Raw genomic sequence first — 18,154 nt, 5'->3', positions numbered from 1 at the left:
ATGCTGACACCTGTAGGCAGGCATCCCTGCAGCCAAGGAGAACTGAAAGGACGCCACGCCCAAGAGAAACCAATTTAATGCTTCTGTTCTCAGCATTTCACAACATGCGGGACTCAAATGTATACAACAGAAGGAAAAAACCCACAACTGTTTGAAAAGCTTTTGTCCAGTGATTAATATTTTGGTATCTATTGACAATCCCTTAGAACTTTAAATCTCAAAAACAAAAAAGCACTGCAGATCTCCATCATTTATACAGAATTATCTGAATTCTTTTTTTTTTTTTGAGACGGAGTTTTGCTCTTGTTACCCAGGCTGGAGTGCAATGGCGCGATCTCGGCTCACCGCAACCTCCGCCTCCTGGGCTCAGGCAATTCTCCTGCCTCAGCCTCCTCAGTAGCTGGGATTACAGGCAAGCGCCACCACGCCCAGCTAGTTTTTTGTATTTTTAGTAGAGACGGGGTTTCACCATGTTGACCAGGATGGTCTCGATCTCTTGACCTCGTGATCCACCCGCCTCAGCCTCCCAAAGTGCTGGGATTACAGGCTTGAGCCACCGCGCCCAGCTAGAATTATCTGAATTCTATAAACTCTTCTGAACAGAACAATCACATGTCAAGAATCCAGGAAGCCTAGGTGCTTTAATATTTTTGAGGTTTTTATGAAAGCCAGTGTTTTGTATAAAACAAATACCCTCTGAGAATCGAAGCCTTCTAAAGGCAGACATGGCCCAGTTTCCTGTTAGAGATTTGGAAGCAGAGCCTTGGGAAGGCCTGTGACTTGTCCATCACTTGACCAGCCAGGGACCAGCTGGGGCCAGGCAGATCTCCGGGCTGCAGGTCCCTTCCAGTCCTGTCCCTGCTGCCCTCTGTGATGCTCTCTGCTGAGAAGTACTGATGGTTTGGCAGCCGCTAGGCGCACGAACCTCAGTCACCAGATTTTCCTGAAGCCAACCCAGCTGCGCGTCTGGGCCGTGCTCTCACTGCAGCTAGGTCTGTGGCCGGTGACTCTCCTCTCTCCTGGGGAGCAGCTCCAGCTGGTCCGTATCCTGCACAGTGCTGCAGGGGGGCAGCAAGGCACGAGGGTCTCGGCACATGTGAGGTAGGGTCAACAGAGTGACGTCCACAACTCGACACCAGCCCTCCACGCCTGGGCAGCACTCACGGGTCCTCCTTCACCAGGCAGACACGAAAAACAGGTGATAACGTGACTCAAAGAGAGACTTCAGCTCACCAGTCAGTTGAAGGTTTGGGGACTGGGTTTTTTTGGACAACGATGTACATTTTAGCTTCCAAATGTGCACAGCTACACAAAGGTCTGGGTGCTGGGTGCTATGGGCACCACAGGAGGTGGGAGAGGGCCAACCCATTCGATGTGAAAATGTATCATTCATCACTCATAAATGTTTTTCATGGAGAAATGTCTTTTTAAATGTAATTAAAGAATATTAAAAAAACCACACTTTATGAAACTTCTCAGGCAGTTCAAGTAACATTATTGAATGAAGTAAAAGAGGCCCACTGACACATAAACTGTGAAACAAACTCTGCTGGAATCGTGCCACGTGTGCGGTTGCTGTGCAAAGCTACATGGGGACTGAGAACCATGAAATGATTTTCAGATGAATGTCTAGAGAAAATGAAAACAAAAATAGAGCTGATAAATCTAGACATTCGATAATTCAAAAAATATAAATCTTGAATTCCTGGCACCAATTTTAAAAAACATTAGACTCTATGACAAGATCATCTTCTTTAGGGCACATTCTTTTTTTTTTTTTTTTTGAGACGGAGTTTCACTCTTGTTACCCAGGCTGGAGTGCAATGGCGCGATCTCGGTTCACCACAACCTCCGCCTCCTGGGTTCAGGCAATTCTCCTGCCTCAGCCTCCTGAGTAGCTGGGATTATAGGCATGCGCCACCATGCCCAGCTAAGTTTTTGTATTTTTAGTAGAGACGGGGTTTCACCATGTTGACCAGGATGGTCTCGATCTCTCGACCTCGTGATCCTCCCGCCTCGGCCTCCCAAAGTGCTGGGATTACAGGCTTGAGCCACCGCGCCCAGCTTTAGGGCACATTCTTAACAGCTTTGATGTGTATAAAACACAGCATCCTGCATAGGACACATGCCACGTCTCCAGTGTGGCGGCAGTGGCACTCAGCGGGTGAGCTCTGCGGCATGCTCTGTGCTCCCACGGGCGGCGCTACGGCTCTACCTTACCGTTCTGTGAATATTAAAAAATCATGCAGAAATCTCCTAATGCAGCAGCTATGATGACAAATCTCAAACATCCAAAGAAGCTGTGTCCTGAGGAACTTCCTGCGATGTCCACAAGGCAGCCGCTGCTGTCCTCCGGCAGAATGGGGTGACTCCTCTGGTTTCATGGCTGGTCAAGAATGACTTCTGGAATCTGCAACGATGCACCCAGGAACTGACCAAAACCTCCTGGCAGGATGCAAATCATTTCATAATCTTACTCCAGCTTAACGTGCTGCCTAGAAAGGGCTGCGCTTTCCACCTGTGACTACTGGCCGTGCATATTCTACAAAGTCATCTATAAGAACGGGCCAAGCTCCTAAAGGAAAGCAAACAAATGGAAAACCCATTAGAGCACACCATTTATCTTCAAAGCATTGTGCCACGCATGGATCCAACATTGACAGGTAAAGAACCCAAATGACTTGAGACCCATACCGTTCATGTTTCACAGAATAAACCAGCCCAAGTTACCCAGTTAGCAAGGCCAGGTCAGGAGCCCTGGTATGTGCGTGCTGATACGTCCAGGGGCCCATGGGCTCACAGTGGCCCCGCGTCCTCGGTGAGCGCTCCGCGAAGTCACATCAGCGGCTCAGGAAGGGAGCTACATGGACCCACATGGAGCAGGAGAGCAGGAGGCACATTCCTCCAGTCATTGGCATTCTTGGCAGCAGGGGTTACTGCCTCCTGCCCATCTTCCCAAGTAGGACCCTCCCTGCCTCTCCCCACTGGCAGCCCTGAGTGCCCTGTGAGCTCCTGCACTGCTGCCTGGAAGGGTCTTGAAAGCTGTGCTTCTGTCAATATTCGACGATCCCTTCTTTCATTTGACAAGCATTTACTGGGTGCCTCTGATCTAGGGATGGTGCTCATTGTAGAGGGCACCAAGAGAAATGTAAGCTAAAACAGGAAGACAGACACGTAAACCACCTGTCACAGGCACCGTGCCAGTACTGAAAACAGATCACTGCCTGCCGAGGGGGCAGTGAGGGAGCAAAATGGGTGGGGTCTAGAGGGGAGGCCTTCCACTCAGAGACCATCCCTTCCCTAACATGGCAGTGTGCCCAGCACACAGCAGGATCCAAAGGCCCACTGATGCAGCGTCCTAAACACCGAGGAAGACAAGTATGTAGAGATATATTTATGCAAGTGGACGGGAGTTGGAATCTCCAAGTAAACCTATGTAGCGCAATGCAGAACTGACCAAAGGCATCGTGTGGGATTGAGAATTTGGGAGTGGTGGTTTCCAAATACCTAACTCCATGGCTCTACCGTGGGGGTCACATTCAATTTTGAAATGCTTTGGCTTAGAGGACTTCTTGATTTAAACTAAATATAAAGCCCTATTCTTCTTTTGTATGGTTTACAGAAAATAATAAGAGGATAGTATTATAACCACCCCTATCTCAGTGATGGGGTCACCACTCTAGAGGCAGGAAAAGTTAACGTTCTCAGGTGTAAGCATTTTGGTCAATCATCTGAAGCACAATTTCCAGTACCTTCTTCATCATAGTTAGACATATCATCTGCAATCATGTTTCCAAAGTCCAGCAGGAGATTCCAGGTGTCCCTTGGAATTGATCTTTTGTGATGTTCCTAATACATGAGAAAAAAACAAAACAAAACAAAAAACCCACTAGATTTAAGAGATTGAAGACACTAGGCCACTACAATAGGAAAGGTGCTCACAGCGTCACTGTGATGGCAGGACACTGGAAAAGCCCGTGACCATCCATAAGAGAATAGACTTAAAAACTTCAGGGCCATGCAAACGAACACTTTGCATGGCTTAACTCGTGTGGCCTAGTGTCTTCAATTAATGAGTGACGTTCAGTTAATGATCTTCATTAATTTGATCAGGAATAAGTACAATAATAAAATTTTTAGAAGTTAAAAGTAATAGCGTTCTGTATAAATGTTAAGTGCTACAACAATGCCAAGGTTCAAAAATAGAAAGCAGACTTATTTAAAAAAATTTTAAATATTAATATTATAAACTCCTGTTTCTGTTAATTTTAATCTTGTCACCTGTCCATTAGCTGCATCTAAATATGTATATTCATGAACAGCTCATAAGCTTGTCTTACATTTTAAAACATTAATGCTACCAAATTAAATGTAGTTTTCTGCAACTTGTTTTTTTCCCATTCAGCATTATGTCTGAGACATGTCCAGGCTGAGTGTGTGAATCTGCATTCGTTTGCATGGCCCTGAAGCTGTGCCCCATTGCACCGATGTCCTGATTTTTAAGTCTATTCCAGGCGTCCCCAAACTTTTTACACAGGGGGCCAGTTCACTGTCCCTCAGACCGTTGGAGGGCCGCCACATACTGTGCTCCTCTCACTGACCACCAATGAAAGAGGTGCCCCTTCCTGAAGTGCGGCGGGGGGGGCGGATAAATGGCCTCAGGGGGCCGCATGCGGCCCGCAGGCCATAGTTTGGGGACGCCTGGTCTATTCTCTTATGGATGGTCACGGGCTTTTCCAGTGTCCTGCCATTACAATGACCCTGTGAGCACCTTCATCCCCATCTCTGCGCACAAGAGCGTGAGGTTCTCTGGGAAACATCTATGATGTAGGTTTGACCTCGGGTAAGTGTAAGGGGGCTGCAGGGACAGCATTACAGACCTCTGGATATTTTGAGAGACGCAATGCAGCACATGATGTAATGGAAAACACAGAGCTGCGAAGATGCCTCCCTGTGGCAAACCCGCAGACTGAGTGACATCACTTCCACAGAGCTCCACCCTCCACCTGGCATGCTCTCTGGCTGCCAATCTCAGATGAGGAAACAGAGGCATGTAGAAGTGACCTGCCCAAGGCCACAGGACTCGTAAGTGGCAAAGTCCATGTCACCCGGTGTCAGCTGAATCTAGGCGGTGTGGGTCGTGGCCCAGCCGTGGGTTGGGCGGTGGAGGGCCACTTGTTTCACTTTCGTGGACAGAACGGCAAGAGCTCTGGGCATCTCTGCCATCACTGGGCCTGGGCCACTCACTTCCAACAACCCAAAGCTGCATCTGCTGCCAGCAAGACGGGTTGGTATGACGCAGCCCTGCCCCATGCCAGCAAAGTGTCTGTCTGGAGGCCCATGAAGGCCTCCTTTCCTCCCGAGCCTGGTAAGACACACTTAGAAATGGCCTTGGACCATGGACACAGGGAGTGGCTGGGCACCAAACCAATCTACAGAAGTGTGGTACTGGCACCCTGTCGAGGATTCAGTTCTCAGTGAAGACAGAATTACCATCCGGGTCCTCGGAGGAGACAACATGGGGCTGCTGTGGCGGCAGAGTCTCCAGGACCAAGAGGACCTGCGGATCTGTGTGGGACGCTCGTCTGCTGAACACCACCTCCATGCACGTGGGATGCTGACATGCAGCCTCACGCCTACCACCTCCCTCCACAGTGGGCACAGAGCGAGATGCAGGAGGACACTCACCAGTAAGAATGTGTTCCAGAGATCTAAAAACTTAAACCTTCCAGATAACACTAATTTCCAATATGCAACAGCCATTTCTAAGTCTGGCAAAAAGAGAGAAAAAGCGGTTAGTAAATTTCACTGTCTTTTTCTACACACAAAAAACAACCACTTCTTAGCACATCAATATTTACTTGTTCAATAAAATGTGGCAATCTCACCCAAGAGTCATGAGTCTTAATCTCTACCGAAGTGCTCCTGAGAACCATATGTAGTCTAATTTTATAAATGTGGGAAAACTACTTTAAAAAGGATTTGTATACTAAGTTACTTGGATATGCACATAACCTCCCCCTAATTAATCAATTATGAAGACTCGCATTTCCATACATGTCGGGTGTTCTTTAAACCTGACCTGATATGGATACTATTAATGCATATCATTTGTTTTTAAAAATAGGCCACTGGCCTGAGTGTTGAACATCAAAGGGCCAGTTCAGAAAGGAAGGGACACACTGTTCTCCAAATAGACCCGCCTTGTCACTACTTGAGCTGAGACAGACTCTGTTTCACAAGTAATTATAGACCCTGCAGAGTCAAGACCATGGGCACCAGCAGGGAAAGCATTTTCACTGACACAGGGACATCTCAACATCTACATGGCATGTCATTCAAAGCCGATGCCCTCACTTTCCCCCACGGGAAGGTAGTGATTATTTCACGACTTCTATACAAATCTCTGCTACTGAAGATGTCTGATAGAATATAAATGGTGAGGTTCAGGGCTGTCTCCAATCCACAGTTTGTGAAATACTGATTTATTCTCTGCTCACTGGAAGCTCGATAACGATTTCTTTATATATGCTTGACACAGCAAGTACATAAAGTAACCTCCTTTATGTACTATGTACATTTTTTTAAAGTAACCTCCTTTATTCGTGTTGAATAGTGTTCACCACTTTTAGGCATAAACAAACAGTTATATTTATGTAAAATAAGCTAATGTGAAAAGCAAATTAATAAATATGTTAGGTAATATATTAGTTTAAATGCAAAATACATAACTATACCCTTTTCAAAAGATTTTTTCTAAATCTGGCTTAATCCCACTTAAACAGAAATTATTAAAGTTGGAGCTCTAGCAAGATGCCCAGGGTTGATCATTATTAAAATGGGATAAGCAAGAGGTGTCTGAGTAGCAACCAACTTTAAATAAAACGCCTCCATATTCCCTGTGCAGAGGCTTCATTGCCGCCTTTCTCAGTTCTGAATACCCTGGAGTCTTAATCAAAAAGAAAGACAGAGTCAGCAAGTTCCAAGTAACTGAGACACGGAACAGCTCTCTAGACCTTACCGATGGGACCCGCAGTAAAATGCTAAGATGATTAGTCTTGTCCTGCTTATAAGTCTACATCCTTATCACTTAGGAAGGACATTAATTGAAATCTATATTCAACTCATCTTAATGATGTAAAGCTCTCACATTGAGAAATGGAGGTGAACCTGGGGAGGAAGAAAAGATAAAGTTTTATGGCATATATTTAATCTAGTTACTTTGGGTTAGTTTTGGTCCTAAAAACTTTTCTTACAAAGGACCGGATTTGTATGTTTGTCAATCACATTATCAAAAGTATATATATGATTTTTCAAAATTTATTATTTATATAAAAATGTTTAATATTGTCCTCATGGACTTAGCTATTTGCAAAACATTTAACAACAACAAAAACAACAACTCAGAAAGGCAGAACTTGAGAGTGGAAATTAAGACCAATAGCTACTCTGGTGGCTACATCTTTATAGTCACTATTTTCTTTCCAAGAACCTTTAAAAAGTCTCATCTCCTGCGTGAAAACATGTTAGAAGACAGCATTACTATTTAAAATTCATGCTTGTGATGCTCCTCTCAGGATTAGACAATGAAGAGTGTCCTCTGTCAAAAAAAAAACCTTAAGGCAGACATAAAAATTAGCTAGCTCTCACGAAATCTTACTTCCTCAAACATCAAGATGCTCCAAGCTGGCCGGGCACAGTGGTTCACACCTGTAATCATAGCACTTTAGAAGGCCGAGGCAGGAGGATCACTTGAGATCAAGAGTTTGGGACTAGCCTGGGCAACATAGTAAGACCTTCACCTCTCAAAACCAGAAAACAACAACAAAAAAAACTACACACACACACACACGATTCCCAAAGCCAACTAATTCCAGTCTCCAGCCAACATGAAACTATATTGTTTCTTACATTAAAACAGAGCCAAGTAACTTTATTCTCTGTATTAGGTTAATCATTAGTTAAGTAATGAGTAAAGCATAATCTTAAATAAAAACAATAAATAGAGTACACACAATCTTCACACACACACAGATACCCACAGACACACAAATATAGACACAGACACAAAGACACGCACACACACACACAGACACACACAGAGGCACAGAGATACCGCCACACACACACAGATACACACAGTGAAGGAAATAAAGGATAAATCTGTGTCTTTTGGCTCCATTTGGCTCCATGTTTCCACCGCAGTCCATGCTTTTTCTAGGAACAGGTAAACACTTGTCTCAACCTCTCCAATTTTATTTAATTCTTCACAAGACAGATTGTGTAATAACATGCTATACTTTGGAAAACTGACTGCTCTATTTTTGGGTTATAGTCATAAAATTATTCTTGCTTTCTGTTTTAAAAAGCCCTCAAAAAACTTTTCTAAAAATAGTATGTAATCTAGTTGAAGTGTTCATACAATCTAATCATTTTCCCAAGGACGCTATTATTTTCTTTAATAAAATTTCATATTCTCTCAGCTACTCTCATGAAGCAAAGAAACAAAACCATTAATCCTTCCCACCCCATAGTGAATGACTCTGATAAACATTTCATTTAAGTGTCTACAAGAGTAAACAGGTCCTTGTTCTCCTTGAGGAAATCAAGGATAAAGTATCAATCTGTTGCAACTTTAATGCTTTCAATGGCCTGTTCTGCCACTGAAAGCCCTGATGCTTAAGGAAATTTATAAAATGCAGGCTGAATGCAATAGGTCCTGAGTCTCAGGAATGTCTCAAAACACTCTCTATCCATATACTAATCTTTGCTGAAAATACGTGCAGAAAGAAAATAAATTATGCTACTTTGAACTGGGCAATTGATTTAGACTCTAATTTATAACCTCCTGGAAATGACCATGGAATGAAGCGGTGGCGCCCAAATTCCTGAATTCTGTCAGGAATTTGGGCAGATTCCGCCGGGCAGCCCTCCTCCCCATCATGGCCTCCCCCGGGGTGGCCGGCCTTTGCCGCGGGGAGCGCGGCAGCCTCTGTACCAGCAGTGCCTCTGCCGGAGCCACCCGGGCTGTGAGGAAGCCCACCAAGGGCAGCCAGGGCAGGTGGGAGGCCGTGATGGGGAGAAGGGCTGCCCGGCGGAATCTGCCCAAATTCCTGACTCAAAGGATCATGAGCTGTCAAAATGACTGTCATCTGAAGCTACTGTGTTTTGAGGAAGTTTGCCGTGAGGTCATTACTAACCCAGACGGAGGGCCTGTCTAAAGCCCGAGGGCCTGCATTTCCAGCAAGCTCTGCAGTGATGCTGAGGCTGCCGGCTTTACCAAGGTCCTAGAAAAGCTCCATAATACTTATCTGTATGTGTCAAGATAACATGGCATTATAAGACAAAAATTCTTAAAGATAATACCTACACATGACAGTCAGATAAAATGCTAAGCTTTCTAACATTTTTCCATTTCAACATTTAAATGAAGGATCCCCTGGACTGCAGAGTATCAATAAATATAAATCATTATCTCTAATAGAAGCTCAATTATCCTGATTATGCTGAAGATATTAAAATAACAGTTCAAAATAGTCAGGAAAAAAGTTTTATTATTCGCTGAAGTTTCAAAGTATCCTTCCTGATAACCATTTAACAATAAAAAATAATTGCTATTATTTTAAAATTTGGATCAGACGAATTCTCACTTTGGAAAGGAAGCTGGATAGGCCTCTGAGAATTAAACTGCTCAAAAGCACAGCATGACCAGACTTTCCTTGAAAAATCATGATAGTTACACTGGGACCTGAATTGGCAAAATTTTAGAAAGGTGTGAGAAGCAGTATTTCTTGTTTGGATGACTATTGCCAGAGAAAATGGGGATAGGGGATCAGGAAACAAGCGAACTAAAAAAGAAAGAAAAAAACCACCACTGCATGAGATGGCAGAACACACAGTAGAAACCAGCACCTGTCAGGAGCCCGCAGCCCTGTCCTCACGAGCGACAGAGCCCGAGAATGCTGAGGAAGCCCAATCCACATCTTCCTCCACATCATTATTCTCTTGTCTGTTTGCCCTTTTTTTTTTTTTTCCTGTCACCCAGGCTGGAGTGCAGTGGTTCAATCTCAGCTCACTGCAGCCTCCACCTCCCAGGCTCAAGCAATCCTCTTGCCTCTGCCTCCTGTGTAGCAGGGACTACAGGTATATACCACCACCCGGCTAATTTTTGTATTGTATTTTTAGATGGAGTCTTGCCCTGTTGCCCAGGCTGGAGTGCCGTGATGTGACGTCAGCTCACTGCAACCTCTGCTTCCTAGGTTCAAGCAATTCTTGTGCCTCAGCCTCTTGAGTAGCTGAGACTACAGGTGTGTACCACCATACCCAGCTAAGTTTTTGTATTTTTAGTACAGATGGAGTTTTGCCACGTTGTCCAGGCTGGTCTCGAACTTCTGACCTCAAGTGATCTACCTGCTTCAGCGTCCCAAAGTGCTAGGATTACAGGCGTGAGCCACTACACCCAGCCTCCTTGTTAACTTTCTAGAAAAGACTGGTAATGGTTTCTTGAAAATACTGATGATAGTTACTGAGTAATCAGGGTCTCAACTAAAATAAGCTTTAATTTTTGCCTCAGCCTCTTAGAAAGAAATAGAGTGGAATAGAGAAGATGAAAAATAAGAGTTTTATCATAGAAAACCAAATGTTTTCATTTGTTAAAAGTAGACTGAACGTGACCATCTGGTATGCAGCTCATAAACCAGGAGTTATTTTACAAACAGAGCAGATGCAGAAATACTTTTCAGTGCAGGCTTTTCCCTTCTCTTAACATGCTGATAAGTCATTTCTCCATTCAGAGGTAAAAGAATAAATCTTTAGTGCCTTTAGAATAAACACTGAAAAAATATACCCAAAACTTTTCTTCTAACTTAACCAGTCATAAATGAGTGAAAGGGAAGGACTATGATACTCAGAAATAAAATCACTCTGGGAGCAGAATACGCCAGTCGGGAAAGGAACGATGGAGACAGAAAAGGAAGAAAGGCTAAGGAGAGGAGAGGAGCAGCGCCAGACAGTCTCGGACAGCAAAGACAACATTTCTGTATACTACATGCCTGCGCATGCACGCACCCACCCAAGAGGGAGCACCATGAAGTCGAAAAGCTGCCCTGAACCATCTTCCTTGTGAAGAACAGGAAAACTAATTTCACAGAAAAATGAGCTCTGATATCAAATCCCATATAATGCTATTTTAAGAAAAAAGAGCCGGGCGCGGTGGCTCAAGCCTGTAATCCCAGCACTTCGGGAGGCCGAGGCGGGTGGATCACGAGGTCGAGAGATCGAGACCATCCTGGTCAACATGGTGAAACCCCGTCTCTACTAAAAATACAAAAAAATTAGCTGGGCATGGTGGCCCATGCCTGCAATCCCAGCTACTCAGGAGGCTGAGGCAGGAGAATTGCCTGAACCCAGGAGGCAGAGGTTGCGGTGAGCCGAGATCGCGCCATTGCACTCCAGCCTGGGTAACAAGAGCGAAACTCCGTCTCAAAAAAAAAAAAAAAAAAAAAGAAAAGAAAAAAGATACTCCATGGTGGCTCACACCTGTAATTCCAGCAATTCAGGAGGCTGAGGCGGGTGGATCACAAGGTCGGGAGTTTGAGACCAGCCTGGCCAGCATGGTGAAACCCCGTTTCTACTAAAAACACAAAAAATTAGCCAGGCGTGGTGGCACGCGCCTGTAATCCCAGCTACTCGGGAGACTGAGGAAAGATAACTGCTTGAACTCAGGAGGCGGAGGTTGCAGTGAGCTGAGATCCAGCCACTGCACTCCAGCCTGGGCAACAGAGCAGGGCTCCATCTCAAAAAAACAAAACAAAACAAAACAAAAAAGATACTACAAACAGAATTTCACACCTAGAAAAGAAACATGTGCCAGGAAACACACCGACCGAACAGATTGAAAGTGCGATCTTCAGCCAGGCACGGTGGCTCACACCTGTAATCCCAGCACTGTGGGAGCCTCAGGTGGGAAGACTGTGTTAGGCCAGCAGTTTGATACTAGCCTGGGCGACACAGTAAGACTCCATCTCTCCATAAAAAACTTTAAAACTTAACCAGGTACTGTGCATGTGCCAACAGTCCCAGTTAGCTGGGAGGCTGAAGTGGGAGGGTGACTGAAACCCAGGAGCCTGAGGCTGTAGTCATGATCACGCCTCTATGCTTTGGCCTGAGCAGCAGAGCGAGAACCTCACCGTAAAACAAAATGTTAAGTCAGGTGTGCTGGCCCATGTCTGTAATGCCAGCACTTTGGGAGGCTGAGGTGGGAGGATCGCTTAAGCTCAAGAGTTCGAGTCTGCAGTGAGCTATGATTGCACCACTCCACTCCAGCCTGGGCAAGAGAGCAAGACCTTGTCTCAAAATAAATTAAAAAAAAATTTTTTTAAGTGTGATCATTGACTTCAAAATAGGCTAAGGGACATTAAGAAATGAAACAAAACATGAAAGACCACAAATGAGAATTAGGAAAACTTAGAAATGAGGAAATGACACTCAAGAATTAGAAACAAAGGAAAAACATTCTGGAAACTACTGAACTAGAAGGCACATGAGGAAGATAAAGGCAGCCCCGCACTGCATTAACGTCTCAGCCAATGACAGGCTGCATATGTGACAGCGGTCCCACAGGACTGCAACAGTGCATTCCCGCTGCACCTTTTCTATGCTTCGGTGTGTGTGGACACACAAAGCCTCACCACGGTGTCACGGTTGCCTACCACACTCAGTACAGTCACATGCTATCCAGGTTTGTATCCCAGAAGCCATGGGCTGTGCCATCCCGCTTGGCATGTGCCACCCAGGTCTGCAAATGTGCACCCTGTGATGTCACACAAGGATGAGACTGCCTAATGCTGCACTTCTCAGATCCCATTGCTGCCATTATGACACATGACTGAAATGACTTCAGAGGAGGAGACAGTGAAAAAGGAAGATCATTTTTACAATTAAAAAAAAAAAGAAGTACAGATAAAAAGGACCAAGAGAAAGTGACCCGCATTGTTGAAGACCTAACTCCCCGGAGGACCCAACTCCACAGGGGACTCAACTCCAATTATATGGGTAATAACAGTTCCTGTGGAGACTAAAACCAAATACAAGGAACAGAGCAAATGCTTAGCGCTATAATTCAAGAACATTTTCCCTGAAATTATAAAAAGATTAGAAAGTACTTACTGAAAACACTCAGCATCACATATGAGAACACTGACCATGGATGACCCACAACACCCAAATTCTAGCAAAATTACTGGGCTCTAAAACAAAAGAAAAAAATGGCTTTTGTTTGGGAATCTAGGCAAAACAGTAACTTATAAGGCCAAGAAGACTGGCTTAGCATCAATCTGTCTGACAATAACAAGCCATGCCAGAAGACAGTGGAGTGACACACTTCAGACATTCAAACAACAGAAGCCCTGGAGATAAGCAGGGGCTGTTGGCGAACACAGAGCCAGGCATCTTTCTGAAGAAGCCTAGAAGCGACGACTCTGTGAATGAGCACCAGCAGCGACTCCGTCATGGCCTGAAGCCAGTTTCCACTCAAAGAAATCAGGGCTTCTTGGGAGAAAAGCGAGTCCAGGTCTGGGGCAGAAGGTGACTGGACGAGCCCAGGACAGCCTGTCCCGCAGACAGGAAGGAAGCGGTCGCCACCACAGAGCACACCAGCAGTACTCCATGAGCTCACGGGGACATGAACAAACTGACCATCGGTGGAAGGAGGCAGGGAATACACTCGCCTCTTGAGGTCACCCTGCCTTTCTAGTGGCCGGTACCTCTGGCACCCAACACCAGGAGACGGAAAGACTTCCTTCTGTGATCATCCCAGCTCACAAACAGAAAGCACAGGACAGGCTCTCATCACTTCGCAGCCCTGAGTAAGGTTGGGGTCTCAGCCCTGGGCAGCAGCTGCTGGTGTCCCTAGGTGCTGGACACGGCAGGCTCCTGAGCCAAGATGCAGCAGGTACCGCTACTGTTGCCCAAGAGTTTCAAGAGCCCAACAGGTCCCACGTGCCTCACACGGCAGGGACTGTAATTTAGTAACTACAGCGCGGGGCTGAGATGCGTGTCAGCACCTGGTTCTCTCTCACCAGCCTTGTGCCTGTCCCCTGTGCCTCTGTCTCCTGTGCCTCTGTCCCCTGTGCCTCTGTCTCCTGTGCCTCTGTCCCCTGTGCCTCCGCCCCACTGTCTCCCATGTCCCTGTCCCTCTGTTACCTGTCCTTCTGGCCCCATGTGACTGCCCTCTCAGGTGATCACTGCACACCTCCCAGTGCCCAACCCAGTTCCACGTCCACCTTCACTGCAGTCCCTGAATCCCTGCTGCAGGGTTTGGAAGTGACAGCTAAGGTGAATGCAGACTCCTCAAGTAAAAAAAATATTTATTATGGTCCACACAAATGGGCCAGATGAATGGCCCATAAAATGGACTGCAGTATTTTAATAAAACGCAAAAGTAGGCTGAATTGTTGGTATGTGGGCTGGGTCTATGTGCTATAGAGAGAGCAATATGAGCTGACACAGGACATTTATCATTTTAAATGTTTACATTTAAAACTTAAGTGTGTAAACCCAGACGCTGAGAGACACTATCAACTGAGATTTTCAGGCACATGGTATTATAAACTCATCTACCTACGTGCAGGGCAAAGTGTGGAGAGGAAAAGAAATCAGAGGGGGTGGTGGTGCCACAGCTGGGCCAGGCGTGGTGACTCATCCTGTCATGCCTGAGCTCAGGAGTTCGAGACCAGCATAGGCAACAGAGCAAGACCTTGTCTTTACTAAAAATTAAAAAACAAAAGTGAAAGCAGCCGATGAGGTGGTGGATGTCTGTAGTCCCAGCTACTTGGAAGGCCGAGATGGGAGGATTGCTTGAGCCCAGGAGATTGAGGCTGCTGCGACTGTGCCACTGCTCTCCAGCCTAGGTGACAGAGTGAGACCCTACCTCAAAAAAAATCAAACCAAAACCCAAAAGCATTACAGTAGGTTATACAGAAATCATGTGCTCAAGTCTACTGATAATCTCACTGTGATCCAGCATTTTACGTATTTGGATTTCATACTCACCTAAACCCTTCTGCCCCGGGTTCTTAGCGAAGGTAAAGGTAAACTGATAAAAATCTTTAAATTTGGCTGTGTCTTTCAGCTCCTGCTCCAGCCTTGGCAGAAGAGCCTTTAGCTTCTCCGTGCTGTCACACCTGCGATGACAGACAGTGGTTTGTGTCCGGTGCGGACATGCCTCCTCAGTCCACTCCCCCCTTCTCCAGTGCACAGGAACTGTGGCCCGGCATGTGGCTCCAGCCGGAGACCGTATTCCCCACCTTCCCTTCCCGGGCGTGGCCTGAGGGCTCTGTTCTAAGTGATGAGGTAGAAGGTTAAGGGCAGCAACGTCTCCCTTGCTAAAAGGAATTCAAAATGCTCTAAGACAGACACTGGTGGTGGCCGCTCACTCTGGGAATACACTAAAACCACTGAGTTGTAGACTTTAAATGAGAGAAAATACAGTATGTGAATTAATCTCAGTAAAATTATTAAAAGAAAAACCCAAAACCAACATCTTTTGCCCTCTTCTTGATAACTGGGACAAGGGCGTGGTCTGACACCTCCATGGTCACAGCAGCTGTGACCATGGAGAGAGGCCCCTGCTCTGCAGTGACGAGATGGCAGGGGACGAGGGAATAGAAAGATGGAAAGATCCCATTTCTCAGTGGCTTGCAGAATGGAGTCATCCTGCCAGCCTGGGCCGCTGCTATCTCTGTCCAGTCATACAAGTGAAAAATAAACTCATATAAATAAATCTTAAGCTACCTTATTTAGGTATCTCTTCATTACAGCAGGTTAGATTTAAAATATCCAGGTATTGTAAAACACAGCTCTATATTGTTTTAAAATTGGATTTTCCATCAAAAAGTCAACAACCTTTAAAAACAGTCAACAGCCTTTAAGGCAGAAAACAACAGTAAAACAAAGTCTCTTTTTAATTTTGACTGCACAGCAAAGAGGAGACTAAAAGCAACACGTATGCACTTACCCTAGTAGAGTAGAGGTAAGGAAAGAACATTGGGAGAAGGCTTTAGAGCAGCTACAAAAGTCCATAAAGACATGCACAGAGAAGCACAAATGCACGGCTCCGCCAGCTCTGCGCTGCCATGACACTCTGGTCAGCAGCGTGCATGCGACAGCGTTCCCGTAAAATTATAATGGTACTTAAGAGATTGCTGCCATGTTGGGGTGTCAGAGCCACAGCAACATCTAACCCAACGCATGACCACGTCTCCCTTTAGGTGTGCGGAGACACACACACTTACCGTTGTGTCACAGCTGCCTACAGTGTGGAGGTCACAGCCCAGGAGCACAGGCTGTACCACAGGTGTCGTGTGCTGTACCACCTCAGTTTGTGCAGGTTCACTCTGTGAGGTGTGCACAATGAAACTTCCTAACAATGCACTTCTCAGAACATGTCCCCGTCTCTAAGGGACACGTGACTGCACCACACGTGAATGTGAGCAGAGTTGCCATCCACATCAAGGGTGGCGGCTGGGGCCAGGTGCAGCGGCTCATTCCTGTAACCCCAGTGCTTTCAGAGGTGGAGGAGGGAAGATCGCCTGAGGCCAGGAATTTGAGACCAGTCTGGGCAACAGAGAGAGACCTGTCCCCACAAAGAATAAAAACTAACCAGGCATGGTGGCATGTGCCTGAAGTCCCAGCAACCAACCCACAGTACCCCAGTTGGCACAGCAGAGCACGACCCTCTTAAAAAAAACGGGGTGGCAGCCAAGGGCTCTTTCCCATTTCAGCCTCCTCTTCCCTCCAGGGAGGAAAAGACAATCACACTTCTGGGTCAGGCCCTCTGTGCCCCCCTACCTAACGGAGCGGTCCTCCACCATGCCTCTGGTTGGCTGAAAACAGGAACTCAGTGTGCACCACCTCACGTCTGGCTGTTTCTGCCTTTGGGATGTCTCAGAGGTTTGTTCCTGTGGGTATTCACAGCTCCAGCTGCTCATTTCCTTTGCCATAGAGAATTCTTGTTACATCCATATTTTATGATTCATAAATGCCACTGTTGGTGAACATTTTCCTGGTTTGGAGTAACGGTGCCAACATTTCTGTGCCCATATCTCAGCACACCTGTGATGTACCACATTGGGCACACATTCCAGAGTGGACGGCTGGGTCACAGTCCGTGCAACTTCCACTTAGTAACTGATGTCACAGTACACTAGAGCTCCCGCTGCACGCATTTTCACTAACATTAGTTACCGTGTCTTAGCTTGGCACTCCAGAGGGTGGCTTGTTACGGGGTTCTATTTCACGTGGTTTTCTTCTGCATCTCCCCAGTGAATGAGATCAAGCACCTTACCCTTTGGCCGGGACTCATGCATCCTCTTTTGTGAGGTACTTGTCAAATCTTTTGCTTGTTTTCAACGTCTTTTTCTTATTGTTTTATAAGAATTCTTTATAAAGATACAAGCCTTTGTCAGGTATTTCTGAAGAACTCTCACACAGAACATGGATTGCCTTTCTATGACTCTTATGATGTTTCTTAACCAGAAGTTCTTGATTTTTAGTGTAATACACTGTGTCAGTAGTTTTTACAGTGATTTTTGTTGATGTTTTAAAAATTATCCTATTGGATAGTCATGTATTTTCCTGTATTATTTTCTAGACTTTTTCCTTTTGCTTTTCATACTGAGATCTACAATCTATCTGAAAATGATTTTACATATGGTATGTGGTAGAAATCAGGATTTTTTTCCCCCAAAATACTAATTCTCCCAGTATCAATTACTGAAAAAATGTCTTTCTCCACTTAAGGCTAGCTCTATCATAAACCAGATGTCCCTAGCATTCATGGACTTCTTTCTGAGCCCTCCATTCTGCTACACAGGTCACTGGTCTGTTTATCTGATCTGGCACTTGATGCCATGTAGTCTTAATTATTCTAACTTTAAAAGTTCTAATTATCTGGTAGAGCAAATCTTCCCATCTTGTCCTTTTTCTTCGAGAACTACTTTTTGACTATACATTTTCATATAAATTTTAAATCAGCTTGTCAAATTACACATACATAAATCCACTATCTCGGATTTTTAAATTGAGATCATTCAGTATAAAAACCTAAGGATAGGCCGGGCGCGGTGGCTCAAGCCTGTAATCCCAGCACTTTGGG

At 45.4% G+C, this 18,154-nt stretch overlaps 1 protein-coding gene across 5 annotated transcripts in view; it reads right to left on the bottom strand.

The window, feature by feature from the left end:
* Positions 1-58: 58 nt before the first annotated feature.
* The window catches only part of DCUN1D2 (defective in cullin neddylation 1 domain containing 2), a 37,400-nt gene continuing 19,304 nt past the window's right edge, over positions 59-18,154 (bottom strand). For 3 of the 5 annotated variants that reach the window (XM_074387413.1, XM_074387410.1, XM_074387411.1), the window contains exons 4-7: positions 15,052-15,182; positions 5,689-5,771; positions 3,753-3,849; positions 59-2,575 (exon numbers count right to left, since the gene is read on the bottom strand). In XM_074387413.1, the coding sequence (XP_074243514.1) occupies positions 2,496-2,575; positions 3,753-3,849; positions 5,689-5,771; positions 15,052-15,182 (391 nt within the window). In that variant the 3' untranslated portion in view covers positions 59-2,495. Of the gene's footprint in view, positions 2,576-3,752; positions 3,850-5,687; positions 5,772-7,021; positions 7,171-15,051; positions 15,183-18,154 lie in introns of those variants that run through there. The other 2 variants (XM_074387412.1, XR_012514263.1) reach the window with 2 other exon arrangements.

The sequence above is a fragment of the Saimiri boliviensis genome, chromosome 16 (assembly GCF_048565385.1).
Source record: "Saimiri boliviensis isolate mSaiBol1 chromosome 16, mSaiBol1.pri, whole genome shotgun sequence".
Taxonomy (NCBI): Eukaryota; Metazoa; Chordata; class Mammalia; order Primates; family Cebidae; genus Saimiri; species Saimiri boliviensis.
Note: the sequence above shows the minus strand (reverse complement) of the source record. Positions and strands in the feature narration are given on the sequence as shown.